At 43.7% G+C, this 23,845-nt stretch overlaps 1 protein-coding gene across 1 annotated transcript; it reads right to left on the reverse strand.

The window, feature by feature from the left end:
* Positions 1-977: 977 nt before the first annotated feature.
* On the reverse strand, positions 978-23,827 carry MRPL23 (mitochondrial ribosomal protein L23). The gene is made up of 5 exons (XM_077460723.1): positions 23,715-23,827; positions 10,120-10,242; positions 5,683-5,765; positions 5,534-5,607; positions 978-1,356 (listed from the first exon to the last, which is right to left on the reverse strand). The coding sequence occupies exons 1-5, from the start codon at positions 23,729-23,731 to the stop codon at positions 1,192-1,194; spliced, it is 462 nt and encodes a 153-aa protein (XP_077316849.1). The 5' UTR covers positions 23,732-23,827; the 3' UTR covers positions 978-1,191.
* Between the last annotated feature and the right edge of the window lie 18 nt (positions 23,828-23,845).

Raw genomic sequence — 23,845 nt, forward strand, 5'->3', positions numbered from 1 at the left:
TATCGGCTTTGCAATGGTCCCTGGGAACTTTTTTTAGCTATTTCCCAGGAATCCGTGGGGGACACAGTCAAGCCGAAATTGCCATTTTGAAAGTGGGCAGGCAGCTCTATCAGCCATTACCACTATAGCACATGAGGCAAAAGGAAGGAAAACAAAGAGGACACTCAATGAGCATGTGCGAGATGGAGCGGTGGATGCTGGGAGCTCAGTGTCATCGCATCCAGGAAGTAAATGCCTGTGGGCTTCAAACGCCCACAGTGAAAATGGAAACCGCTGGACTGCTTTTTTAAAAGTTTTCCTTAGCAATGAAATCGTCACGCCGGGGGTTAAAAAGACGCCGATCGTGGCTGCAAAGACACCGTAAGAATCGCCCAACAGTTACACAGGTAAAAAAAAAAAAAAACGCAGTGGAATCCCGCTTTAACCAGATGCTTTACAAGCTGGTAACAACCTGTAAACAAACAGTGAAAAAATCCTCGTTACTTCCAGTTTTTGACATCACAACAGAGGGAGAGGAACAAACAAAGTTTCTCAGACTCTGTAAAAGCTTCAGACTCGACCACTCACATCATTACCGGCCCCCTGATGGGATGGGAGAGCCAAGTAAAGGGGGGGAACAATTTTCACCAACTGTAAAAGTGATCAAGCGGCTGTATAGCTGCTTGGATCACTTTTAGTTTGTAGGAAATCGCTGGCCCAAAAAAATTCTCTCTCGATCATTGCTTCAGTGACTTAACAGATATCGCCCTTCCCATCTGAGGACGTAAATATGTACCACGGATAAGAAGGGGGTAAAGACCCAGGATGCATGTGCTTCCCTTTATGATGGTAGGGGGGAAAAAAAGCTTTAATTTCGGCATGCACTGGCTACTAAGGCCCTCGTTCGGGCTTATTTCAGTATTATGATTATATACAAGTTAGCAATCTCTATTTAACAAAGGCTACAAATAAATGTTTTTTGAAAAAAAAATACATGATTTAATTAGACAATTCGCCACACAACTCATTTATTTTCAACTCTAAAAATTCTTTGAAAAAAATAAATATTACTGTCCTTTAGAGAAGCTGATTGAAGTTCTGCTTGTAGGTTCCCCAAAGGAAATATCGAGCATGGTTGTTTGACCTTCAGACCTAGAAATCTCATGTTGTGGAGAGAGAATCCAATGCTGAAGTGGCTACAAAATGAATGTATTACAACCCAAACCAGTCATTAAGTCCTCCTCTTCGGGGATCCTTCTGCTGGCGCTGTTTCTCATTCTCCAGGAATTCTGATTGGATCTCGTCAAATGAACCTGGCTCAGTAATGTCTTTCTTCTCTGGAAAAAGATCTGGGAACTGGAAGGTCTGGCCTTGGCCCTGCAGAAATGGGGAAAAGTGTCCGGTTCAGAGGTGTTCAATATAGCCAAGATGTTCTCAACAAATTATGCAATGTAATGGTATTACAACACAGCTCATGTCAGAAATTAAAGCATGCCACTGGCAATGGGTGCCAAGTGGCTGAGCACATGAAAACGACCAGAGTCACAGTAGTAATCCAGCCACAATGATGTCACGGTCTCACTGTATGGGCGCTGGGAGGAAAAACAAAAGCAGCAGCACAGGCTGAGATGGTTAACATATCAGGATCACAGGCAGATCATAGGAAATATTAAAGCTCTGAATCAGAGACATTTCTAACTCAATCCAGGAAGAATGTCTGTTATAAACACACACTGCATTACAATACAACCCTCGTTTTCAAAGCTCAGAACATTTGAGTCACCAAACATGTGTTGTTGACTCTTGGGAACAGACATGCAGCCTTTGGAGAGCTAACATTACAAAAATCATCACCAGACTCTAGAAGACAGACACTGGATAACCAGTAATAAAGATAGCCCATGGCTAATTCAAGGTCCAAGACGCAGGAGAGTGCAAAATATGGAGGAGCTGTGCATGGTAGCCAATCAGCTTCTAACATTAGCTTGTTCAATTAAAGCTGAGGTCTGCCCACCCCTGCAAAAATTAAAAGCCAGCACCTACACATACTGCAGCTGATGACTTAATAATAGGACATTTACCTGTCCTGGAGTCCAGTGATGTAGGCACCGCAGCTGATTTTTCTATCAGCTGTCGCTGCCATCGCCGGGGACCCGGTATTAAAGTATTACAGCTTCACGCCGGGTCTCTTGTGCGCATGCTCGAGGCACCGCTGCTCTCTCCTACTGCGGGGGATGGAGGAGGGAGCCGAGCTACTGACATAATTCACTGCGGCCCAGTCTCCCGGAAGTGGGGACAAGATACCCTGTCAGACAGGTATCCCCTCCCACTCTCTCCAACGAAAGGTGCCAAATGTGCCAGAAGGGGGGGGGGGGGGAGAGGAGACAAATGAGCAGACGTTCCACTTTTGGGTGGAACTCCGCTTTAAGCTTTGTCAAAAAATAAACTGTAAGCAGATTGGTTTCTATGCAGAGCCGCACCAGTGCACTCAAATTTTATTAAATCAACCCCAGTCTCTCAATTCTGGCCCCTAAGGAATTCCTCCTCCTAAGGCTACTTTCACACTAAGGCTACTTTCACACTAAGGCTACTTTCACACTAAGGCTACTTTCACACTAAGGCTACTTTCAGGCGTTTTAGTGCTAAAAATAGCGCCAGTAAAGCGCCTAGAGACTGCCTCTCATGCCTCGCCAGTATGAAAGCCTAAGTGCTTTCACACTGGGGCGGTGTGCTTATGGGATGGGAAAAAAAAGTCCTCCAAGTACCTTCTTTGGGGTGGTGTAGTAACTCTGTATACAGTGCTCCTAAAACGGCTCTTGCCCATTGTAATGAATGTATGAATGTGCAGCGCTTCGATAGCGCCGCAGCACATACACTTTTAACCCCTTCTTGGGGGTTAAAAGTTCCCCGCTAGCTTGCAAAAAGCGCTGCATAAAAAGCGGTAAAGTGCAGCTAAAACTAGCGGCACTTTACCACTAATGGACCCACCACCCCAGTGTGAAAGCAGCCATAGTAGGAGATGTTTTGCTTCCTGCTAGTTGGCCTCTTACAGCTTGCAGGGTTATCTAGGCTGTATGATGCAAGGGACAAATGCTCTTCTCAATGCTTTGTCTCTGGTGATTATCGACAGGCAATTACAGCTTTAAGCAAGCTCCACCTTAAAAAATAACCCAGGCTTTGATGGAGACTAAAGATGGCCGAGTTAATAAATACCTCAGAGCTGCAAAAAGCAGGACCTGTGGGGTTTTGATTTACGTAACTTCAAGCCAGAATGTTAGGTCATGTGACCCTCAGGTGACACCCATGAGCTCCATATTCACTTATGATCAAGGTACTGCGGACATCAGTGCTCCTGGACAATCTGCTGTGGTTCCAGAGCACCTGACCTGGATTGCCACAAACCCTTGATACCTAGGCAAGCTAGGTGCAGTTTAGTTATCTATTAACTACTTCAATATAGGGCACTTTCACCCCCTTCCTGCCCAGGAACATTTTCATCTTTCATCACTCATACAGTTTGAATGACAATTTTTCAGTCATACAACACTGCACCCAAATTACATTTTAATCATTTTGTTCACACAAATAGAGCTTTCATTTGGTGGTATTTAATCACCCCTGGGTTTTTCTTGTTTTTTTGCCAACTAAAAAACAAAACTGCATTTGTTTCTGTTATACAATTTTTCAAATAATTAATCTTTCTACATAAATTTAGGTCAAAATGTATTCTGCTACATTTCTTTGGTAAAAATAACCCAAATCGGTGCATATTATTTAGTCTATAGGAAAGTTATAGAGTCCACAAACTATGATATATACATGAAAAGCTATCAGTCTGGAAGGCCCAAAAATGCCAGGACAGTACAAATCTCCCCCAAAGTACCCCTTTTTGGAAAACAGACAATCCAAGGTATTTAGTAAGAGGCATGGTGAGTTTTTTTGAATTTGTACATTTTTAATTTTTTTACATACGGTCACCAGTGCACTACACCTGTGCATATAACTGGTGTGGTGGCGACACTAACATTGTACTACACTGAGAAGGTGATCTGGATTTTTTTTTTTTTTTTTTTTATAAATCGCCCGTAACAGTGATATTCACTGTTACAAGCAACCATTTTTTCCGAATGAAATTGATTTAGTGTGTTTGGTTGTGATTAGCCACAGTCAATCAAATGATACAGATGGGCTGTGACTGGGTCTGTCTGTACCATGTGATCACTGTGACTAAACACAGCGAGCAACACAATAGTACACAATGAATGACATAAATGGAAGTCATCCATTGTGGACAATTGTGCTGATCTGCTGTGATTGATCACAGCAATAACATGGTACCAGCAGCGGCCTGTACAGTGATCTGTCATCGACTGTGTCTAGTGAACACAGTGGGTGAGAAATTGCACTGGAACACGCCTGTGGTGCCCACACAAGGCACGATTTTACGGAGGATGTCATATGATGTCCACTCAGATCTAGAGTGGTCCCGCTCGGCCGTCATAGGCTGGGCAGAAACTGGTTAATCTAGTCCCAAAGTTTTGCATTTCAAGCCCAAGAAAATCTATACTGAGAGAACTGGTTAGCCTGTCAATGTGGACCTCTCTCTTGCCTGGTTATCAAGTTAATTCTCTGGCTTTGGTACTTTGAGGAGCTAACCAAATACTGTAGCTGCCGATTTATAAAAAGTCAGGTACCCATCAGCCTCGAGTTCCAGTGCCGTCTTCCTGTCGGTTCTTCTCACTGCTGTGGATCCCCGGCAACCCCATTTTGGATTTGGAAGCTGCCTGTGACTTCCCCAAGAAATCACAGCCCGCGCTCTTTCGTGCGGTGCAGCAAAAGTAGCCCTAGTGCCTCCTGGGACATGTAACGTGTCCTAAGAAACTGAAGGTGGGGAGAGGGATCAGAACACGCAACATAAATGTCCCTAGGAAAGAACTGAAAAATTGGGATCTGTTACCTGTCAAAAAAAATGATACACCTCAAAAGTGTTAGGTTAGGGGTGAGGGTGGGGAGGAGGATAAGTGAAGGTCTGTTTTAAGTCTGCATCCCAATAATGATATTTCCATATGGCAGCAACTCCAAGTTACAGGGGGCTCAAGGTACTTGATATGACATCTTGTCAGAAATCCAGTGTTTGCTGGGCTCTCTGCATGCATTTTATTAAAACACACTATTTAGTACACCCCCCCCCCCCTCCCTGTTCTCATCTTGGACTACAATTCAATTAGTCCCTATGCTGTGGATAAGAAGACAGAGGCTAAGTACTTTAGCAAGACATGCCTAAGGGCTGATGACACTCAGTCAATAAAAATGCATCAAACATGGCCAGACACCACAGCATGTGTTAATTTTCTGCTTTCAGCACACTCTACTTTACATAGTAAACAGCTTGCAAAAGGCATTAGGATGGAAAACACACCTTATTTTGAAGCCGGTGTCTACAGAGCAGAAGGCAGCCTTATTAACTTATTTTAATGAGCGGAAGCACCCCTAGAGTACACAAACAAAATCTGAGGACATATTGGTTTAAAAAGTTATAAGGGACAGAACTTACCAGCTGAACATATGCCACCTTGTAATCTGGCCGCTTCACTCGTTGATTCAGATGGTTTCTTTTTCGGTTGCTGCCTAAAATGCAGTGCTTGCATTAGTTACTAAATAATAACTTATTCTAATTTGCATTTAGCCTGCCAGGTCACTCACCAAACTGGATGCGAGTGCGCACACCTGCCACGGATACATTGTATATACTCTGCAGATAGTTCTGGACATCAAACTTTGTCATTCTGTAGAGAGAAGATAACATGACATGATAAGAATGCATTTCCATATATTTCCTCAAAAACACAAAAGGTACCACATGCCATTTTATAAGGCAGCAGGGGCAGAAAATAAACGGTTTTCAGAGCAAATGTTATCAATCTTGACACAATCAGGGAAACACTATAAACTTGGGGCACAATTCAGGGAACACTGCAACTATTAAAGTCAGTTTAGAATGCATAACATAAACATCTCCTGATATCCCAAAATTCTTTTAAACACCAGCACCATGCACATGGCTAATGCCATTGTGTTAGTCATATGACCCATGGCAAAGATTGACTTTTATTCATCACCTTCAGAGACGACACAAACCATGCCACATAATTAACAGCAATTGAGGAGAGATTGCAAGACCGATTAAAACTAGCATGACCAATTCCTTGGTTCTGTACATCTTTCAACTGCCACAGACGGACAGTTAATGCCTACACCATGGGGAAAGATGTAGCCCACAGCAAGCAAGCTACCAAAAACAGCTGAGCTGTTGTAGAGGGCAACAACTCCAAGTCTGCTTTCCCTGAGCAGAGTACTTTTCTTTACCTGAAGTCAGAAAATGCTGCGCCATTAGGGTAACATAAAACAGACTTAATTCAAAACATAAGCCATCAACTCACTGCTGAAAGGCGCATGGCTAAAAGCCTGTGGCTGCAAGCTTGACACTGGACTCTGCTGGAGAGCCAAAGACAAACTTTGTTATGCATTTTTGTGGTTTTTATGTAAAAGAACGATTCTGTAAAAGAATTTGTTTTCTTGGTGTCTCTCAAAACAGAAACCCTAACAATCTCTCTAAAGAAGCCATTTCCTTGTGTATACAGCGACTAAAGAGATACAGGATGGTGCTCTATCTGGTGATATATATGCATGCCTGCTGAGAAGCTATACCTAACCTGATCATATTGAGGATACTTGCCATGAGTAGAGGCACTTAGGTAGTGGTCATAACACATCGATTATCGTGTCTTTACAAAAGCCCCATTCCTGATGTGCTTAATCAGTAACAAGTCATGAGGAAAATACTGACACGTGTGAACTTAATAATCCAGAGGAATGGTAGAGAAGAAGAAAGGAGTGCTTACTCTGCAAGCTAACCAGTATTTGCCAGTCCAATCTAGAAGCCAGTAAACAATTTTAACTTCAAAAGACAGTTAAAACTGATTCCAAAGAGGAGTTTTGCCCCCAAATACTGTAGCTGCTGACTTTTAATATTAGGACACTTACCCGTCCATCGATCCCGTGATGTCAGCACCCCAGCGATTTTCCAATCAGGTCTCGGGTGCTGCCACTGCCATTCGCACATGCACAAAGAGCGATGTGCTTTCTAACTGGTTCGACGGTGGAGGCGGGCTGAGGTCGCTGCTGCGGCCTGGAAGTGGGTGGCCGGTACCTGTAAAAAAACTGAACCAAATCCCCCCCGAAAGGTGACAAATGTAGCACGGGGGGGGGGGGGGAGCTTTTGGGGGTTGCTGAGAGCCGACAGGTAAGCAGGGCTTCCACACTTCCTACTAAATCCATCAATTTCATGGTTTCAAAAAATAATTGTCACATTTGCTTGTACTCTCAACCAAACTGTCAAACCATTAAATGTCTGATCACACGAGCAGCACCGTGGCAACTACAGATCAAGCAGAGGCTAAGATGGCAGCTTTCATGGCCGAAAAGGATAGGGGGGTTTAGTCCTGCTTTAAAGCGGTTCTAAAGGCAGAACATTTTTAGCTTAATGCATTCCCTGCATGAAGGTAAAAAAGTCTCAGTAATTTTATTGCCCCCTCACCTTCCTAAATACTTATCCGAGTCCTGTGTCAATCACTCGCCTTTCTCTGTTCTCAGTACACTATGTAGAGAGCAGCAGGAGGCATTGGCTCTTGCTTCATTCAAATTCAGAGAGCGGGGGTGGTGGTGGGTTGGTTGTCAAGCCACACTGTGTGTGTCTATGGATGCACACAGCTTGGCGCAGGAGCAAGAAAAGCACATCTGCTTCCACAGCAAGTGGCTTGTTATGGGGGCAGACACAGAAGAGGAGCCAAGAGTACACAAACAAGAAGAGGTTCAGGGTTGCAGGTAAGTAGAACGTGTTTATTATTTTTGGGGAAATAGGTTAAAGTGATTTTCTTTTTAAATAACAAAAATGTTATACTCTGTGTGTGGGTTTTGCCCAGGGCAGCCCAGATCCCCCTCTTCTCGAGTCCCTCTTCGCTGCTCCTGGCTCCTTCCTCCTGTCGAGTGCCCCCACAGCAAGCCATTCAGACACAGAGCTGCAGTTCGGGCCCGCCTCTCTCTCCTGATGGGCCAACTGACTGACAGCAGTGGGAGCCAATGGTGCCGCTGTTGTCTCTCAGCCAATCAGGAGGGAGAGTGCCAGGAGGCCGAAGCACTCGTGGACATCGCTGGATAGAGAAGGGGTTCATGTTAGTATATTAGGGGGCTGCTGCACACAGAATGCTTTTTATCTTAATGCATAGAATGCATTAAGGTTAAAAAAAAAATAAATAAATAAAAAAACTTTCTGCCTTTACAACCCCATTAAACAACTGTGAAGAGGGAGTAATGGTCTGGCTTACAAGCAGTGTGTGCGCACACGTGTGGGGGCTGGGGGGGGGGGGGGGGGGTTGTGGAGAGTAGAAAACCCAGAATTATATTTCTCTGTGTCTGCTACATATTTTCCCTCTCATCCTGTCTTGTAAAATTGTTGTCAGAATTATAAGTGTATAAAAAATGCCAAGCTCAAGACATCAGTAAAAACTCAACAGATTCTAATACTTTCCCACTTTAGCTATCTAAAAAGTTATATTTATTCTTACCCCTACATCAAGCCCTTGGCCTGGTCACATTTTCTAGGCAGGGGATTTTCCCCAGCACCATATCTACTACAGGGCACAGGCCCTACCATAGATACAAGAAGCTCACCGTGTGGTTTGCTTAGTTTACTGTTGCGTTTCTCACATACCCGTTCCATTGAAGATTCAAGTCCATGCCTTCCTTGTCCTTTTGAAGTGCCTAAAAAACTCTAACTTTTCCTCCTAGCATAACCTCAGAACCTCTATAGTGTTACGATGTGTAATTTCTGACCAAGATTGGTTAATTGTTAAATGACGTATCACGAGTTATAATTCATTGTGTATTACTGTACCAGAAAACAACATGTTGGCTTGACATTGTGATCTCATTTTGTACACTCAAAAACGTATTGCAACTGAAAAAAAAATAAAAAAAAATAATGTTTTTGGCTCACACTTTGAAGCCCAGGTCCACACTGCTGCAGGTTATAAATTGTTTCAAACCAGCAATGCAGTCAGACTTCAGGGGCGATTTGACAGATATCTGTGTGGGTTCCTGCACAGATGTCTATTCAAAATCGCCCCCCAAAGTCGCCAAACGTAGTACAGATCTACTACTTTTGGGAATCAGTGCGGTGCTGCACCAATTTGGACGGTGCCATTGCCAGCAATAGCCTCTGATTTGACATGTCAAATCGCATGCCAAATCGTGTGAACATGGACAAAGGCTGGGTTCACACCGGAGCGATGTGGGAACGCCGCAAATCCGCTGCGTTTTCCCGCATCGCATGCCTCCCGCCGGCAGTTCACACTGCCCTATGCGGACTGCTGGGAGTGTCAGTGAAATGTTAATGACACCCCAGATCAGTTTGCATATCGCAGTGCGATCTGCAAACTCGGACAGGAATCGGATCGCATGGTGTGAACACCCATGCGATCCGATTCTGCTGCGGACCAAAAAAAGGGTCCTGTGCGAGTTTGCGGCGGGTGCGATGCGAATTCAGCCATACTATCTGTATGGCTGAACTCGCATCGCAGAGATCGGATGTGATTTGCACTGCAGTGTGGTGCGAATCACATCCGGTTCTCGCTGCCGCAGCGGTGTGAACCCAGCCTTAAGCTGGATTTCTGGCAGATAAAAATGGCACAAATTAACGAAACAGGTGTGCTGCAGTACAAGACTCATCCTGATAGAACGAGAAAGCAGACAGTGAGTGAGAGATAAGCTCATCAGGGTACTGCTTCTTCTTTCATGTTCCAGTCATAGCATGGGGGGGGTAGACCTGTGAGACTGCAATAGAGAAGGAGCAGGTACATTTCCTGCAAGACAGAGCTGTGCAAATCTCAGGAATAGATGGACAGAAGTACAAATCCTTTTGAAAGAGAAAAAAAAAAGCTCTCAGGGATCACACCTGCGTTTCTAGTTTGCCTGAAGTTTAGCTATACTACATGGCAGCATATGTTTCCCTACAGTTTCTAGAATTCTTATAGATCCCCTCCACTCCACATGGAGATTGTCAGAGTAGATGTATATGCTTACTCAAGAGGAATACGGAATTGCACCGTGTCGGAGGGCATCTCTGTGCCAGGTCTGACCAGGGTCATGAAAAAGTTTGTGCGGAACACACGTAGCTGTGGATTTCCATGCTGATAAAGCGGATATCTAGAATGGCAGAAGAAGTAAAATACATTAAAATCAGAAAAACTAACAGGGCAAATACAAAAAAAAAGAAAAAAAAAAAGAAAGAAAAAAAAAAAGAAGAAGAAAATGAATCACATTTTGTTGATCCGTTCATTTAATTTGTTATATACGTCACATACATTTCTAAAATGTTTATCCACTAATTTTAGTAACTTCTCAAATATTACCGTATATACTCGAGTATAGGCCGACCCGAATATAAGCCGAGGTCCCCAATTTACCCCCAAAAAACTGGAAAAAATTATTGACTCGTGTATAAGCCGAGGGTGAGACATGCCTGTCCATCCCTGTGTGTCGTCCATCCCTGTGTGTGTCCATGCATCCGTGTGTGTGTGTGTCCATGCATCCGTGTGTGTGTGTCCATGCATCCGTGTGTGTGTGTGTCCATGCATCCGTGTGTGTGTGTGTCCATCCATCCCTGTGTGTGTGCATGCATCCGTGTGTGTGTGTGTGTGTGTGTGTCCATGCATCCGTGTGTGTCCATCCATCCCTGTGTGTGCATGCATCCGTGTGTGTGTGTGTGTGTGTGTGTGTGTGTGTGTGTGTGTGTGTGTGTGTGTGTGTGTGTGTCCGTGCAGCCTACCTGTGTCCAGCCTGCCTGTGTCCGTCCAGCCTGTGTCCGTCCAGCCTGTGTCCGTCCCGGCCTGCGTCCCGTCCCGGCCTGCGTCCCGTCCCGGCCTGCGTCCCGTCCCGGCCTGCGTCCCGGCCCGGCCTGCGTCCCGGCCCGGCCTGCGTCCCGGCCCGGCCTGCGTCCCGGCCCGGCCTGCGTCCCGGCCCGGCCTGCGTCCCGGCCTGCGTCCCGTCCCGGCCTGCGTCCCGGCCCGGCCTGCGTCCCGGCCCGTCCCGCAGCTCTTCGTCGGTGGCCATTCTAGGATTCAAAAGCTGCGCCTCCGTCGGTGATAGGCGGAACACTCAATTTCCCACTGACTGCTGGGAAATTGAGTGTTCCGCCTATCGGATGTCCGTGATAGGCGGAACACTCAATTTCCCAGCAGTCAGTGGTCCGCCTATCATGGACGTCCGCTCATCCTCATACTACGGACGAGGATGAGAGGACGTCCGTGATAGGCGGAACACAGACTGCTGGGAAATTCAGTGTTCCGCCTATCACAGGCGAAGGCGGAGACGGAGGCGCGGCCTTTGAATCCTAGAATGGCCGCTGTCTGTCTGCTCGACACGCTGATCGGGCAGACAGACAGCGATGACTCGAGTATAAGCCGAGGGGGGCACTTTCAGCCTCAAAAAAGAGGCTGAAAATCTCGGCTTATACTCGAGTATATACGGTACATGCTCCTGCTCTCCACTGGCATAATTCAGATAACCGCCATCACGAAAAAAAAAGAAGTTTTTTTTGCAGTTAAAAAAAATATGCATTTAATATTTCTTTTGTTAGGTCCATTTAAAGCATTGCGCCAGCAATCAGCAGATAGTGCGGTCCTGAGGACTACCTGTGTAGCTGTCTGCCCATACCTCCAATACAGCCAGGCAGTTACTCTGTGACAGGAACTCAATGTACTACTAGAGCGCTTATCAGCATCCTGGTAGTTCACTGAGAACTACAAGCAGACATCCGCACAGGCTGTTGGTAGCTGTAGTTCATTCATCGAGCACTAATAAACATGCTAGAAATCGTACTGGCAGAGCAAAAGATTAGCTACTAGCAAATAAACAGTTAGATAAATTGTATGCCAAGTAAAATGTAGGTTGCCGAGCTTTATGTGACACTTTAAAGTGGTTGTACACCCTGTAGAACCACTTTTACCTACAGGTAAGCCTATATTAAGGCACCTGTAAGTGCTTGAAATATCATATCTCCTAAACCTCCACGGTTTAGGAGGAGATTTTTATAAAAACTCTGTGCGCCGATAACTACATGCACACTTTAGGTAGGGCAGATCGTGCCGTTTCCAATAGTGGTCATGCGGTGACTGGCGGCTCCTGCGCGCATGTGTGGGCGTGACGTCACGCGACTCCGGCCAGTCACAGAGCCAGATTTTGTGGCCCCGGAAGGAAGAGGGGTGAAGATGGATGCTCAGTGCTAGTGGGGACAGGGGTAACATCGCAGGCTTCGGTTTCAGGTAAGTGACACAAAATGGACTGCTATGCGATACATAGTAGCCCATTATGCTTTACCTTTGCAGGGAAATAAAGAGAAAGTAAAACCCACCAGGGTTTACTCCCTCTTTAAAGTCATATACAGTGCCTTGAAAAAGTATTCATACCCCTTAAAATTTCCCACATTTTGTCATGTTACCACCAAAAAAAAAAAAATGTATGTTATTGGGATTTTATGTGATAGGCCAACACAAAGTGGTACATAATTGTGAAGTGGAAGGAAAATGATAAATGGTTTTCCAAATTTTTTACAAACAAATATTTGAAAATGGTGATGTGCATTTGTATTCAGCCCTCTTTACTCTGAACCCCCCAACTAAAATCTAGAGAACCAAATTGCCTTCAGAAGTCCCCTAATTAGTAAATAAAGTCCACCTGTGTATAATCTCAGTATAAATACAGCTGTTCTGTGAAGCCCTCAGAAGTTTGTTAAAGAACCTTAGTGAGCAAACAGCATCATGAAGGCCAAGGAACACAAAGTTGTGGAGAACTTTAAAACAGAGTTAGGTTATAAAAAAAAAAAAAAAAGTCAAGCTTTGAACATCTCACAGAGTACTGTTCAAGCCATCATCCGTAAATGGAGAGTATGGCACAACTGCAAACCTACCAAGACACCGTCCACCTAAACTGACAGGCCGGGCAAGGAGAGCATTAATCAGAGAAGCAGCCAAGAGGCCCATGGTAACTCTGGAGGAGCTGCAGAGATCCACAGCTCAGGTGGGAGAACCTGTCCACAGGACAACTATTAGCCACGTGCACTGCACAAATCTGACCTTTAGAAGAAAGCCATAAGATGTCCCGTTTGCAGTGTGCGAGAAGCCATGTGGAGGGCACAGCAAATGTGTGGAAGAAGGTGCTGTGGTCAGAGGAGACCAAAATGTAACTCTTTGCCTAAAGTCAAAACAATATGTGTGGCGGAAAACTAACACTGCACATCACCCTGAACACACCATTCACACTGAAACATGGTGGTGGCAGCATCATGTTGTGGGGATGCTTTTCTTCAGCAGGGACAGGGAAGCTGGTCAGAGTTGATGGGAAGATGGATGGAGTCAAATACAGGGCAATCTTAGGAGAAAACCTGTTAGAGTCTGCTAAATACTTGAGACTGGGACAGAGGTCCACCTTCCAGTAGGACAACGACCCTAAACATACAGCCAGAGTGACAATGGAATTGTTTATATCAAAGTACATTCATGTGTTGACTGGCCCAGTCAAAGTCCAGACCTAAATCCAATTGGAAATCTGTGGCAAGACTTGAAAATTGCTGTCCAGACGCTCTTCTTCCAATTCGACAGAGCTTGAGCTATATTGCCAAAGAATTTGCAAAAATTTCACTTTTAGATGTGCAAAGCTGGTAGACACATCCCCAAAAAGACTTGCAGCTGCATTTGCAGTGAAAGGTGGTTCTACAAAAAAGGTATTGACTCAGGGGGCATAATAAAAAATGCTCCACACTTTTCACAACTTTATTGATTAGGAAAAAAATAATAATCATGTAACCCATGTATCATTTTCCTTCCACTTCACAATAATGTGCCACTTTGTGTTGGTCTATCACATAAAATACATTTATGTTTTTGATTGTGACATGACAAAATGTGGAAAATTTCAAGGCATTTTCAAGGCATTGTATACAAGATGACAACTTTGGATAACAGTGAAGTGAAATAAAAACATAAAAGCAAAAGAGTGATACGTGATTTATATATATATATATATATATATATATATATATTTATTACACACACACACACACACACACACACACACAGCGGGGACGGAAAGTATTCAGACCCCCCTTAAATTTTTCACTCTTTGTTATATTGCAGCCATTTGCTAAAATCATTTAAGTTCATTTTTTTCCTCATTAATGTACACACAGCACCCCATATTGACAGAAAAACACAGAATTGTTGAAGTTTTTTGCAGATTTAGTAAAAAAGAAAACCTGAAATATCACATGGTCCTAAGTATTCAAACCCTTTGCTCAGTATTTAGTAGAAGCACCCTTTTGATCTAATACAGCCATGAGTCTTTTTGGGAAAGATGCAACAAGTTTTTCACACCTGCATTTGGGGATCCATTCCTTCTTGCAGATCCTCTCCAGTTCTGTCAGGTTGGATGGTAAACGTTGGTGGACGGCCATTTTAGGTCTCTCCAGAGATGCTCAATTGGGTTTAAGTCAGGGCTCTGGCTGTGCCATTCAAGAACAGTCACCGAGTTGTTGTGATGCCACTCCGTTATTTTAGCTGTGTGCTTAGGGTCATTGTCTTGTTGGAAGGTAAACCTTCGGCCCAGTCTGCGGTCTTGAGCACTCTGGAGAAGTTTTTCGTCCAGGGTATCCCTGTACTTGGCTGCATTAATCTTTCCTTCTATTGCAACCAGTCATCCTGTCCCTGCAGCTGAAAAACACCCCCACAGCATGATGCTGCCACCACCATGCTTCACTGTTGGCACTGTATTGGACAGGTGATGAGCGGTGCCTGGTTTTCTCCACACATACCACATAGAATTAAGGCCAAAAAGTTCTATCTTGGACTCATCAGACCAAAGAATCTTTATTTCTCACCATCTTGGAGTCCTTCAGGTGTTTTTTTTTTAGCAAACTCCATGCGGGCTTCTTGCACTGAGGAGAGGCTTCTGTCGGGCCACTCTGCCATAAAGCCCCGACTGGTGGAGGGCTGCAGTGATGGTTGACTTTCTACAACTTTCTCCTGACTGCATCTCTGGAGCTCAGCCACAGTGATCTTTGGGTGCTTCTTTACCCCTCTCACCCCCGATAGCTAAGTTTCGCCGAACAGCCAGCTTTAGAAAGGGTTCTGGTCTTCCCAAACATCTTCCATTTAAGGATTATGGAGGCCATTGTGCTCTTAGGAACCTTAAAATGCAGCAAAACATTTTTTTGTAACCTTGGCCAGATCTCTGCCTTGCCACAATTCTGTCTCTGAGCTCTTCAGGCAGTTCCTTTGACCTCATGATTCTCATTTGCTCTGACATGCACTGTGAGCTGTAAGGTCTTATATAGATAGGTATGTGGCTTTCCTAATCAAGTCCAATCAGTATAATTAAACACAACTGGACTCAAATGAAAGCAGAGAACCATCTCAAGGATGATCAGAAGAAATGGACAGCACCTGAGTGAGTGTCACAGCAAAGGGTCTGAATACTTAGGACCATGTGATATTTCAGTTTTTCTTTTTTAATAAATCTGCTAAAACGTCAACAATTCTGTGTTTTTCTGTCAATATGAACTTAAAGAGGAAGTAAACTCTCCCACTCTGATGCTTCTTTTCATTTAGTCCATTATAATAAGTAATTATCAAACCATAGCCACTGTAATCCAGCCCAAATCACATATTACTTTCCATTTCAAGAAACTTTAAAAAAAACTTGTTCCAGGGATTAGGCAGCACCATCTTAAGTATTGTTTTCTGAGTCCACAGTGGAGTATATTTCTGCCCTTACACTCAGCACTTCCTGTACTGTTAACCAAACCTCCTTCTCAATCCAACGTTTCTATGGCAACCCTGCTTCCCTGTTCATAGCTTACTTGTTTATTTCATAGTATTTACTTGTGCTGAATACCTAGTGTTTGCCTGTATGAGTCCTATCAGCTTCAGCTGATAAGACTGCAGTACTGCTGTCCCATTCCCTGGTTTACACTGCATGTCATGTCACATGGTGTGTAGAAGGAAGCTCGGAGTGATTAGAAGCCTGCTGGGAGTTCAGAACTGTGTGCTGTAGATAGTCCTGATAACAAATAGATAAGACATAGAGAGTGTGCTGTAAATCAGGGTTTTTTATGCTGATTCACATGGGACAAAATTATAGGGGAGGATTTACAACCACTTTAAATGATTTTAGCAAATGGCTGCAATATAACAGAGTGAAAAATGTAAGGGGGTCTGAATACATATATATACACACACACACACTTGTGGTCATACGTTTACATACCCTGGTAGAATTTATGACTTCTTGGCCATTTTTCACAGAATATGAACAATAACAAAAAAACTTTTTTCACTCGTGGTTAGGGTTTGGCTGAAGCCATTTATTATTATCAATCAACTGTGTTTACTCTTTTTAAATAATGGCAACAGAAACTACCCAAAGGCCCCTGATCAAAAGTTTACATACCCCAGTCCTTAATACCGTGTATTGCCTCCTTTAACATCAATGACAGCTTGAAATATTTTGTGGAATTTGTGGATGAGGCTCTTTATCTTCTTAGATGGTAAAGCTGCCCATTCCTCTTGGCAAAAAGCCTCCAGTTCCTGTAAATTCTTGGGCGGTCTTGCATGAACTGAACATTTGAGATCTCTGCAGAGTGGTTCAATGATATTGAGGTCAGGAGACTGAGATGGCCACTCCAGAATCTTCACTTTATTCTTCTGTAGCCAATGACAGGTCGACTTGTGCTTTGGATCATTGTCATGTTGGAATGTCCAAGTACGTCCCATGTGCAGATTCCTGGCTGATGAATGCAAATGTTCCTCCAGTATTTTTTGATAACATACTGCATTCATCTTGCCAATATTTTTTACCAAGTTTCCTGTGCCTTTGTAGCTCACACATCCCCAAAACATCAGCGATCCACCTCTCTTTCACAGTAGGAATAGTGTACCTTTCATCATAGGTCTTGTTGACTCTTCTCCAAATGTAGTGTTTATGGATGTGGCCAAAAGGCTACATTTTGGTCTCATCACTCCAAATGACTTTGTGGCAGAAGGTTTGAGGCTGGTCTCTGTGCTGTTTGGCGTATTGTAAGTGGGATACTTTGTGGCATTTGTGTAGTAATGACTTTCTTCTGGTGACTCGACCATACAGCCCATCTTTCTTCAAGTGCCTCCTTATTGTGCATCTTGAAACAGCCACACCATAAGTTTTCAGAGAGTCCTGAATTTCACCTGAAGTTATTTCTGGGGTTTTGTTTTGCATCCTGAATGATTTTTCAGGCAGTTGCAGCTGAGATTTTAGTTGGTCTACCTGACCGTGGTTTGGTTTCAACAGAATCCCTCATTTTCCACTTCTTGATTAGAGTTTGAACACTGCTGATCGGCATTCTCAATTCCTTGGATATATTTTTATATCCCTTTCCTGTATTATACAGTTCAACTAACTTTTCCCGCAGATCTTTTGACAATTCTTTTGCTTTCCCTATGACTCAGAATCCAGAAACGTCAGTGCAGCAGTGGATGAAAGATGCAAGGGTCTGTCAGGAGTCCAGAAATACATTGACCCTTTTACACACACACAAATTACAAGGAGGAGATCACAGGTGAGGATGGTTACCTTTAATAGCCATTCAAACCCCTTTGTATCAACTTGTGTGCATGTTATCAGGCCAAAATCACCAGGGTATGTAAACTTTTGATTGGGGTCATTTGGATAGTTTCTGTTGTCATTATGATTTAAAAGGAGTAAACACAGTTCACTGATAATAAATGGCTTCAGTCAAACACTAAACATGAGTGAAAGAAATGTTTTTGTGTTATCCTTCATATTCTCTGAAAAATGGCCAAGAAATCATAGATTCTGCCAGGATATGCAAACTTATGAGCACAACTGTTAAAAATAAAAAAAATGATAGATATATATATATATTTTTTTTAATGGTCCTAGTTATGTACAAATCCACCACTGTGCAGATAAGAATACAGTGTTGATTCAATATTTGTGAACCCCACTGGTGCTCCGTCACCTCAGAGCTCTCACTATAACCAATAGACCATAATAGAGTCAAATCAGCATGCAGATCATAATCTCATCCTGATGGATCTATGCAGAACCCATGTAATGAAATTCCTATGGTATCTCCCAGTCTCCCATGTATATTAAAAGAATACAATCCATACATTTCTAAAGGGTTCACCATAGCCTCCTTTAGCTGTATAAAGCAGGTTTCTGCACAGATCCGTAAGTATGAGATTATGATCTGCATGCCGATTTGGCTCTATAACAGGGTCTATTGGATACTGTGAGAGTCCTCTTTATCTGAGGTGACGGTGAACCTGGGGATCACAAATATTGAATCAAGACTGTATTCTTATTAGCACAGTGGTGGATTTGAACACAACTGGGACTGTTATCCAAAAAAAAATAAAAAAAAATTATATCTTTTCTTTTGCTTTATATTTTTCACTCCACTGTTATCCAAAGTTGCCATCTTATATAGGAGTCTTTAAAGTGTCACATACAGTTCGGCAACCTACATTTTATTCACAGAACACTGTGAATGAATGATGCACCGGGTGGGCAGAGCTTTTTCTTCATATTGTGGCAGTGAGTGGGGGGGAGACGATCCCTTGCTTGGTGACAGAATGGGAGGTGGGGGCAAGGATTCGTAGGGTGCAGGGGCCAGTACATCTGTCACATGTTACACCCATATTCAGGGTATAACATGTTACAAAAGGTGAACTTATCCTTTAAAGTTTTGGCTCCATTGACCCATATTTGCATTCAAAGGGCCTATGACAGTTTCCTCATTTTGATATCCAGGGCAGATATAAATGTAACTGGCACTTCTATTTGTGCAGGGAAAGAAACACTAACTGACCTTATTTTGAATTCTCCACCCTGGTTTTCTAACAATGTAATGGGGTAGAAACTTGCTTTCAAAGTATGTTGCAAAATAAAGAGTGATGAAAAATGCCCGTGGCTTGTAAGTACATCCAGTCAGTTTTATGAGATAATGCTTTGCGGCCAAAGGAGGAGAATGGTGCCATCTAGTGGATATATAGTGAAATGATTTAAAATCAATATTGTAGATGCAGACAAGTAATAAAAGTTAAAATGTAAGCATACCTTTTTTTTGGATAAAGAAGAGAATGGACTCTTACCCAATATTATTTTTGCTGCCTGTGTACCCTTCAAAAGTTTTCCTTTACTTCGTGTTCCACAGACAATAAGTTAAAAGAAATCTCCCAAAGTAGAAGTTGCAACCAGGTGTCCCCATTGGAAGATGTACCCTCATCTCTTGTTCTGATGACAACGCTAACATTTTGTACAGGCCTCACATTCTGTCTGGTCAACAGGACAGAGGGTAAATCACCTGATGGGAACACAGCATTAAAAACCTGACAGAGGTTCTAACCCCTCCCTTGTCTATCCAAAACTAAAGGGAAAAAAGTTTTTCTTTTTACACACTTAATGTCCAAACACCCAGCATCGTCATATCGAAACCATTAGAGGGTTAATAGCTGGTTCCCACTGCCAGTGTGTTTTTAAACTTTACCGTTGGCTTTTAGTTATGCCAGATAGAACCACTACTGTTCACCCCTCCATGAGTGCTCCCTGCCCCCTATCTATGCTCATTCACGAAACACCCGCCTGTAGCATCATCACAAGCTGTGTTCTCTGATTGGGCAAAGACACAACACCAGCACTGAGTTCACCTGTAAAAAATAATAAATGCACATTTTTTGTAGGAAAACAATTGCGTGGTTATTTTTTTCTGCAGGAGTTTGCAAAGCATTCCACAATGATTCATGGATCACAGGTGCAATGTCAGGAACCTGCTGACTCTCCCCCCAGCTCTCTGAGTGTACGGGCTTTTAGTGAGAGCTGGAGGAAGCGTCATTGGACTACGAGTGTGCGGATTATCCCACTGAGAACTGTCTGCAGTGGAAGACGGGACTTGTAGTTCATCTACAGATCTCCGAATGGCTGCACAAAATTCAAAAGTAACAGCGGCTGCAGGGGAAACAGAGAAAGAGGAACTGACGTGGCTCCCTCACTGTGACTCTGGGAACCTGAAGCGATAAGAATTTACTCACTTTGGGGTCCGCCTCTGTTTACCTGACCCCTAGCAGCTGATCAGATTGATTTGTATCTGATCGGCTGCATTGGAGGCCAGAGGAGAGATCTGGGGTCTAATAGACCCTGCCTCTCTCCAGAAAGAGGATCTGTCCCCACCCATGCTGCCACAAGGGATGTTGTTCATCCCTTGTGATAGAACAAAAAAATAAACACGGTAAAAAAAGTTTTAGATACATGGAAAAAAAACGAAACAAATTTAAGTGACCCCCTCCCCCATGCCAGTGAATGGCTGTGGGGGGGGGGGGGGGGGATGCGTCTGGAGGATTGGAGAACAGGCAAGCTGTTCTTCCAGCACAGACAAAAAAAAAAAAAAAACTGACTACGATAGGATGGATGTTCTATGCCTAATGTGGTCAGTTTGAAATAGGAAAGCAGAGGGACTGGCAGGATCAACAAGTATTTCACACACAGGAAGCAATACAAAGAACAGGATAGTTTCTCATGCAAGTACATGGTACAGCAGCCACATATCAGGAGTATGAAATGTTGGGTTCACATACTCTTTAAAGCAGAATTAAAGTTGAACAAAATGCAAACAAGCAGACTATTTATTTATTGCAGAGATGCACAATGTCACTTCTGCAATAAAATACAATTATGTGCTCACAATTCTAGTTTTAGCGGCGCCTTACCGTCATTTTAACGGAGCTTTACCATTGTTTTAGCAACGCTTTTTGGCTACTAGCTGGGCGCTTTTAACCTTCGCTAGCGGCCAAAGGAAGGGTTAAATGCGGTGTATACACCGCTCCAAAAGATGCTGCTTGCAAGATTTTTTTCTAACAACTTGCAAGCGCACTGCTGCAGTGTGAAAGCACTCGGGCTTTCACACTGGGGCTGCAGGGGAGGCATTTTTCAGGCACTATTTTTAGTCCTTTAGAGCCTGAAAAACGCCTCCAGTGTGAAAGGGGTCTAAAGACAAAAAGTTTTTTTTTACCCTAATGTGTATACATACACACACACACTTGTGCTCATAAGTTTACACACCCTGGTTAAATCTATGATTTCTTGGCCATTTTTTGGAGAATATGAAAAAAAAAAATAACATGTTATACTTACCTGCTCTGTGCAAAGGTTTTGCACAGAGAAGCCCTGAGCCTTCTCTTTTCAGGTCCCCCGTCAGGGCTCCTGGCTCCTCCTCCTCAGCCAGTGTGTGCCCCAATCTATATGTCCAAAAGACACACAGCTCGGCCCCCTGCTCTCTGGCTGTGATTGACAGTAGAAGGAGCCAATGGCTTCCATTGCTAGCTTAGCCAATGAGGAATCAGAAGCTCATCTTCCATGCATATCGCTGGATCGAAATGGGGGTCAGGTAAGTATTAGGGGGGCTGAGGAGGCCCCAGTACACAGAAGGTTTTTTACCTTCATGTACAGAATACATGAAAGTAAAAAAAACTTGAACCTTTAAAACCAGTTTAAGGTCAAAAAAACCTGAGCTGATTTTAATCCAGCACCAAGCCAGTATGTAGAAGCTCTTCTCCCCTATTCTCACAAGAGATTTGACAGCAGCGAAAGCCATTGGCTCCTACTGCTGTCAATCAAATCATGTGAGGAGGGAATGGGGGGCGGGACCAAGCCATGCTATGTGTGTCTAAAAATACAGGCAGGATTGAGCCCATGCATCTGCCCAATTGCAAAGACATTCAGCTATGGGAGCAAACAGAGAAGAGGAGGAGTGGACAGTGCTGGCAGGGGACCCCAAAAGAGGAGGTTCAGGGCACATTCTGTGCACAGAGCAGGTACGTATATGTTTGTCATTTAAAAAGAAAAAAAAAGTGAACCTTTATAATCACTTTAATTTGTTATTGTCACTTACGTACCCTTAAAGTGGTTGTTAATCCACTATATCCTTTTCATATAATCCTCTCTGTTTTTTAATCCTGTGTGTGTTTTATTAAAAAAATGCCATCTATACCTGATTTCAGAGCACCCACGTGACCGCACACCTTTCTCCTCTCTCCATCTAACAGCTGCAGCGAGGGGGGCCGAGAATCCTCCGCTGAAGTCAGTCTGAAAGACAGAGGTGGCCGGTCACGTGAGCCCCAAGCAGCGCTCTGAAATCAGGTATAGATGACAAGGAGTGGAGGGCGAACATTGTCAGTAGCTGACAGGCAGGGAGGGGAGAGCAGATAATGGAGGCATGTAAACTGACCACGGTGTCAGGGCTCAGCAGCCATGATAAACCATGGTCAGTTTACAGGGGAAGAGCAGAACCAGGCAGAATCAGCCAGGTATAGCAGGTGATACAAGAGGCCAAATGACACAACACAAGTACTGTGCTGCATACCATGCTTTAAAGGAACCCAAAAAAAAAAAAAACACTTTAACGTAGAACTATAGGCAAACCTTTTTCCTTTTATAGAGTGAGGGAGGGTTTTTCTTGCCATTTGTGTCCTATTGGAGAGATTTCCCTTAATTTCCTGTCCCATAGCCAAAACAGGAAAGGGGATGAAATCTCTCCAACGTTAGAGAATACCGATGAGCCACCAGAGTAAGTGTCCCTAATGGCAGATTTCACCTCTATTCTTGTTCTGAGGACAAACCAAATTTTTGGATTTTCTATCACTTTCAGTGATAACTGTAAATAGGACAAATAGAGAAGGTGAATCTGCAGGGACAGAGACAGCAATAAAAGCTATCCAAAACTAAAAATAGAGGGTTTGCCTTTAGTTACATTTTAAGCCCCTTGATCTGAAACTCATCACAAAGCTCCCATTATTTTTTTTGTTTTGTATGAACTTTATATGAAGCGTACAAAATGTACACTTCATTCATGGCAATGTGCAGCAGTATGAAGCGCTGCTGTGCGATTCAGCATTCTGCACTGAAATAAAATGCAGCATGTTTGCATTTTATTGCAGAACGCTGCAGCGCAAAAGTGACGCATAGGTAACAATCGTTTCCTGTGTATGTCCCTGAGCTAATAAGTCTGTCCCTGCATGTGCTGTGAATTCCTTCTTAGGGTCGGGTTATACCATAAAGTGATGTGGGAAAGGCACAATCCAATCCCCGCACTGCATTCAAATACATTCCCCTTGTGATCTCTGCATACAAGTGTAATGGTAAGGGCACCCCAAACACGGGCTGCAAATGCAGTCTATTTGTGGGCACCTGATCTGGAATGGCACTTTCTTATATAAGTACTCCATGCACTACTATGTCTGTGTTTCGGTGCAGTTTGTCATTCATTCAAATGAATGGGATGGAGAATCCCAAGTAATAAAAACCCTGTGTGTGTCTGATAAAGAGCGGTGCTGGTCAGAATGTGGACATACGTGACCCTCGTCCATTGGATGCATGTCATGTAGGATGGCCATGGAGTCCTATGGGGCTGTCTAGTGTCAAAGGAAAAGCAGAACTGGGAAGCCCCCCAACCACACACCCGGACTGGAAATAGAGGGCTGTATGGGTCTCCCCCAGAGCTACACAGGGGTTATTTCCCAAGCCTAGCCCGTCCATGACAGCTCTCAGGAATACAAGGCGCTCAGGTCACTCACATCACTCTGCTTGCCATCTTCTCCCGGTGACCCCGCTCTCCTCCACCACTCACATTACCCTCACTTCCTGGTACCAGAGCCACCTATACTTCCGGTAAACCAGGAGGATCTTACCAGGAAATCACAGCGCC

The sequence above is a fragment of the Lithobates pipiens genome, unplaced genomic scaffold (assembly GCF_037356315.1).
Source record: "Lithobates pipiens isolate NorthernLeopardFrog02 unplaced genomic scaffold, aLitPip1_a1.2 Scaffold_10, whole genome shotgun sequence".
In the NCBI taxonomy this organism is placed as follows: domain Eukaryota; kingdom Metazoa; phylum Chordata; class Amphibia; order Anura; family Ranidae; genus Lithobates; species Lithobates pipiens.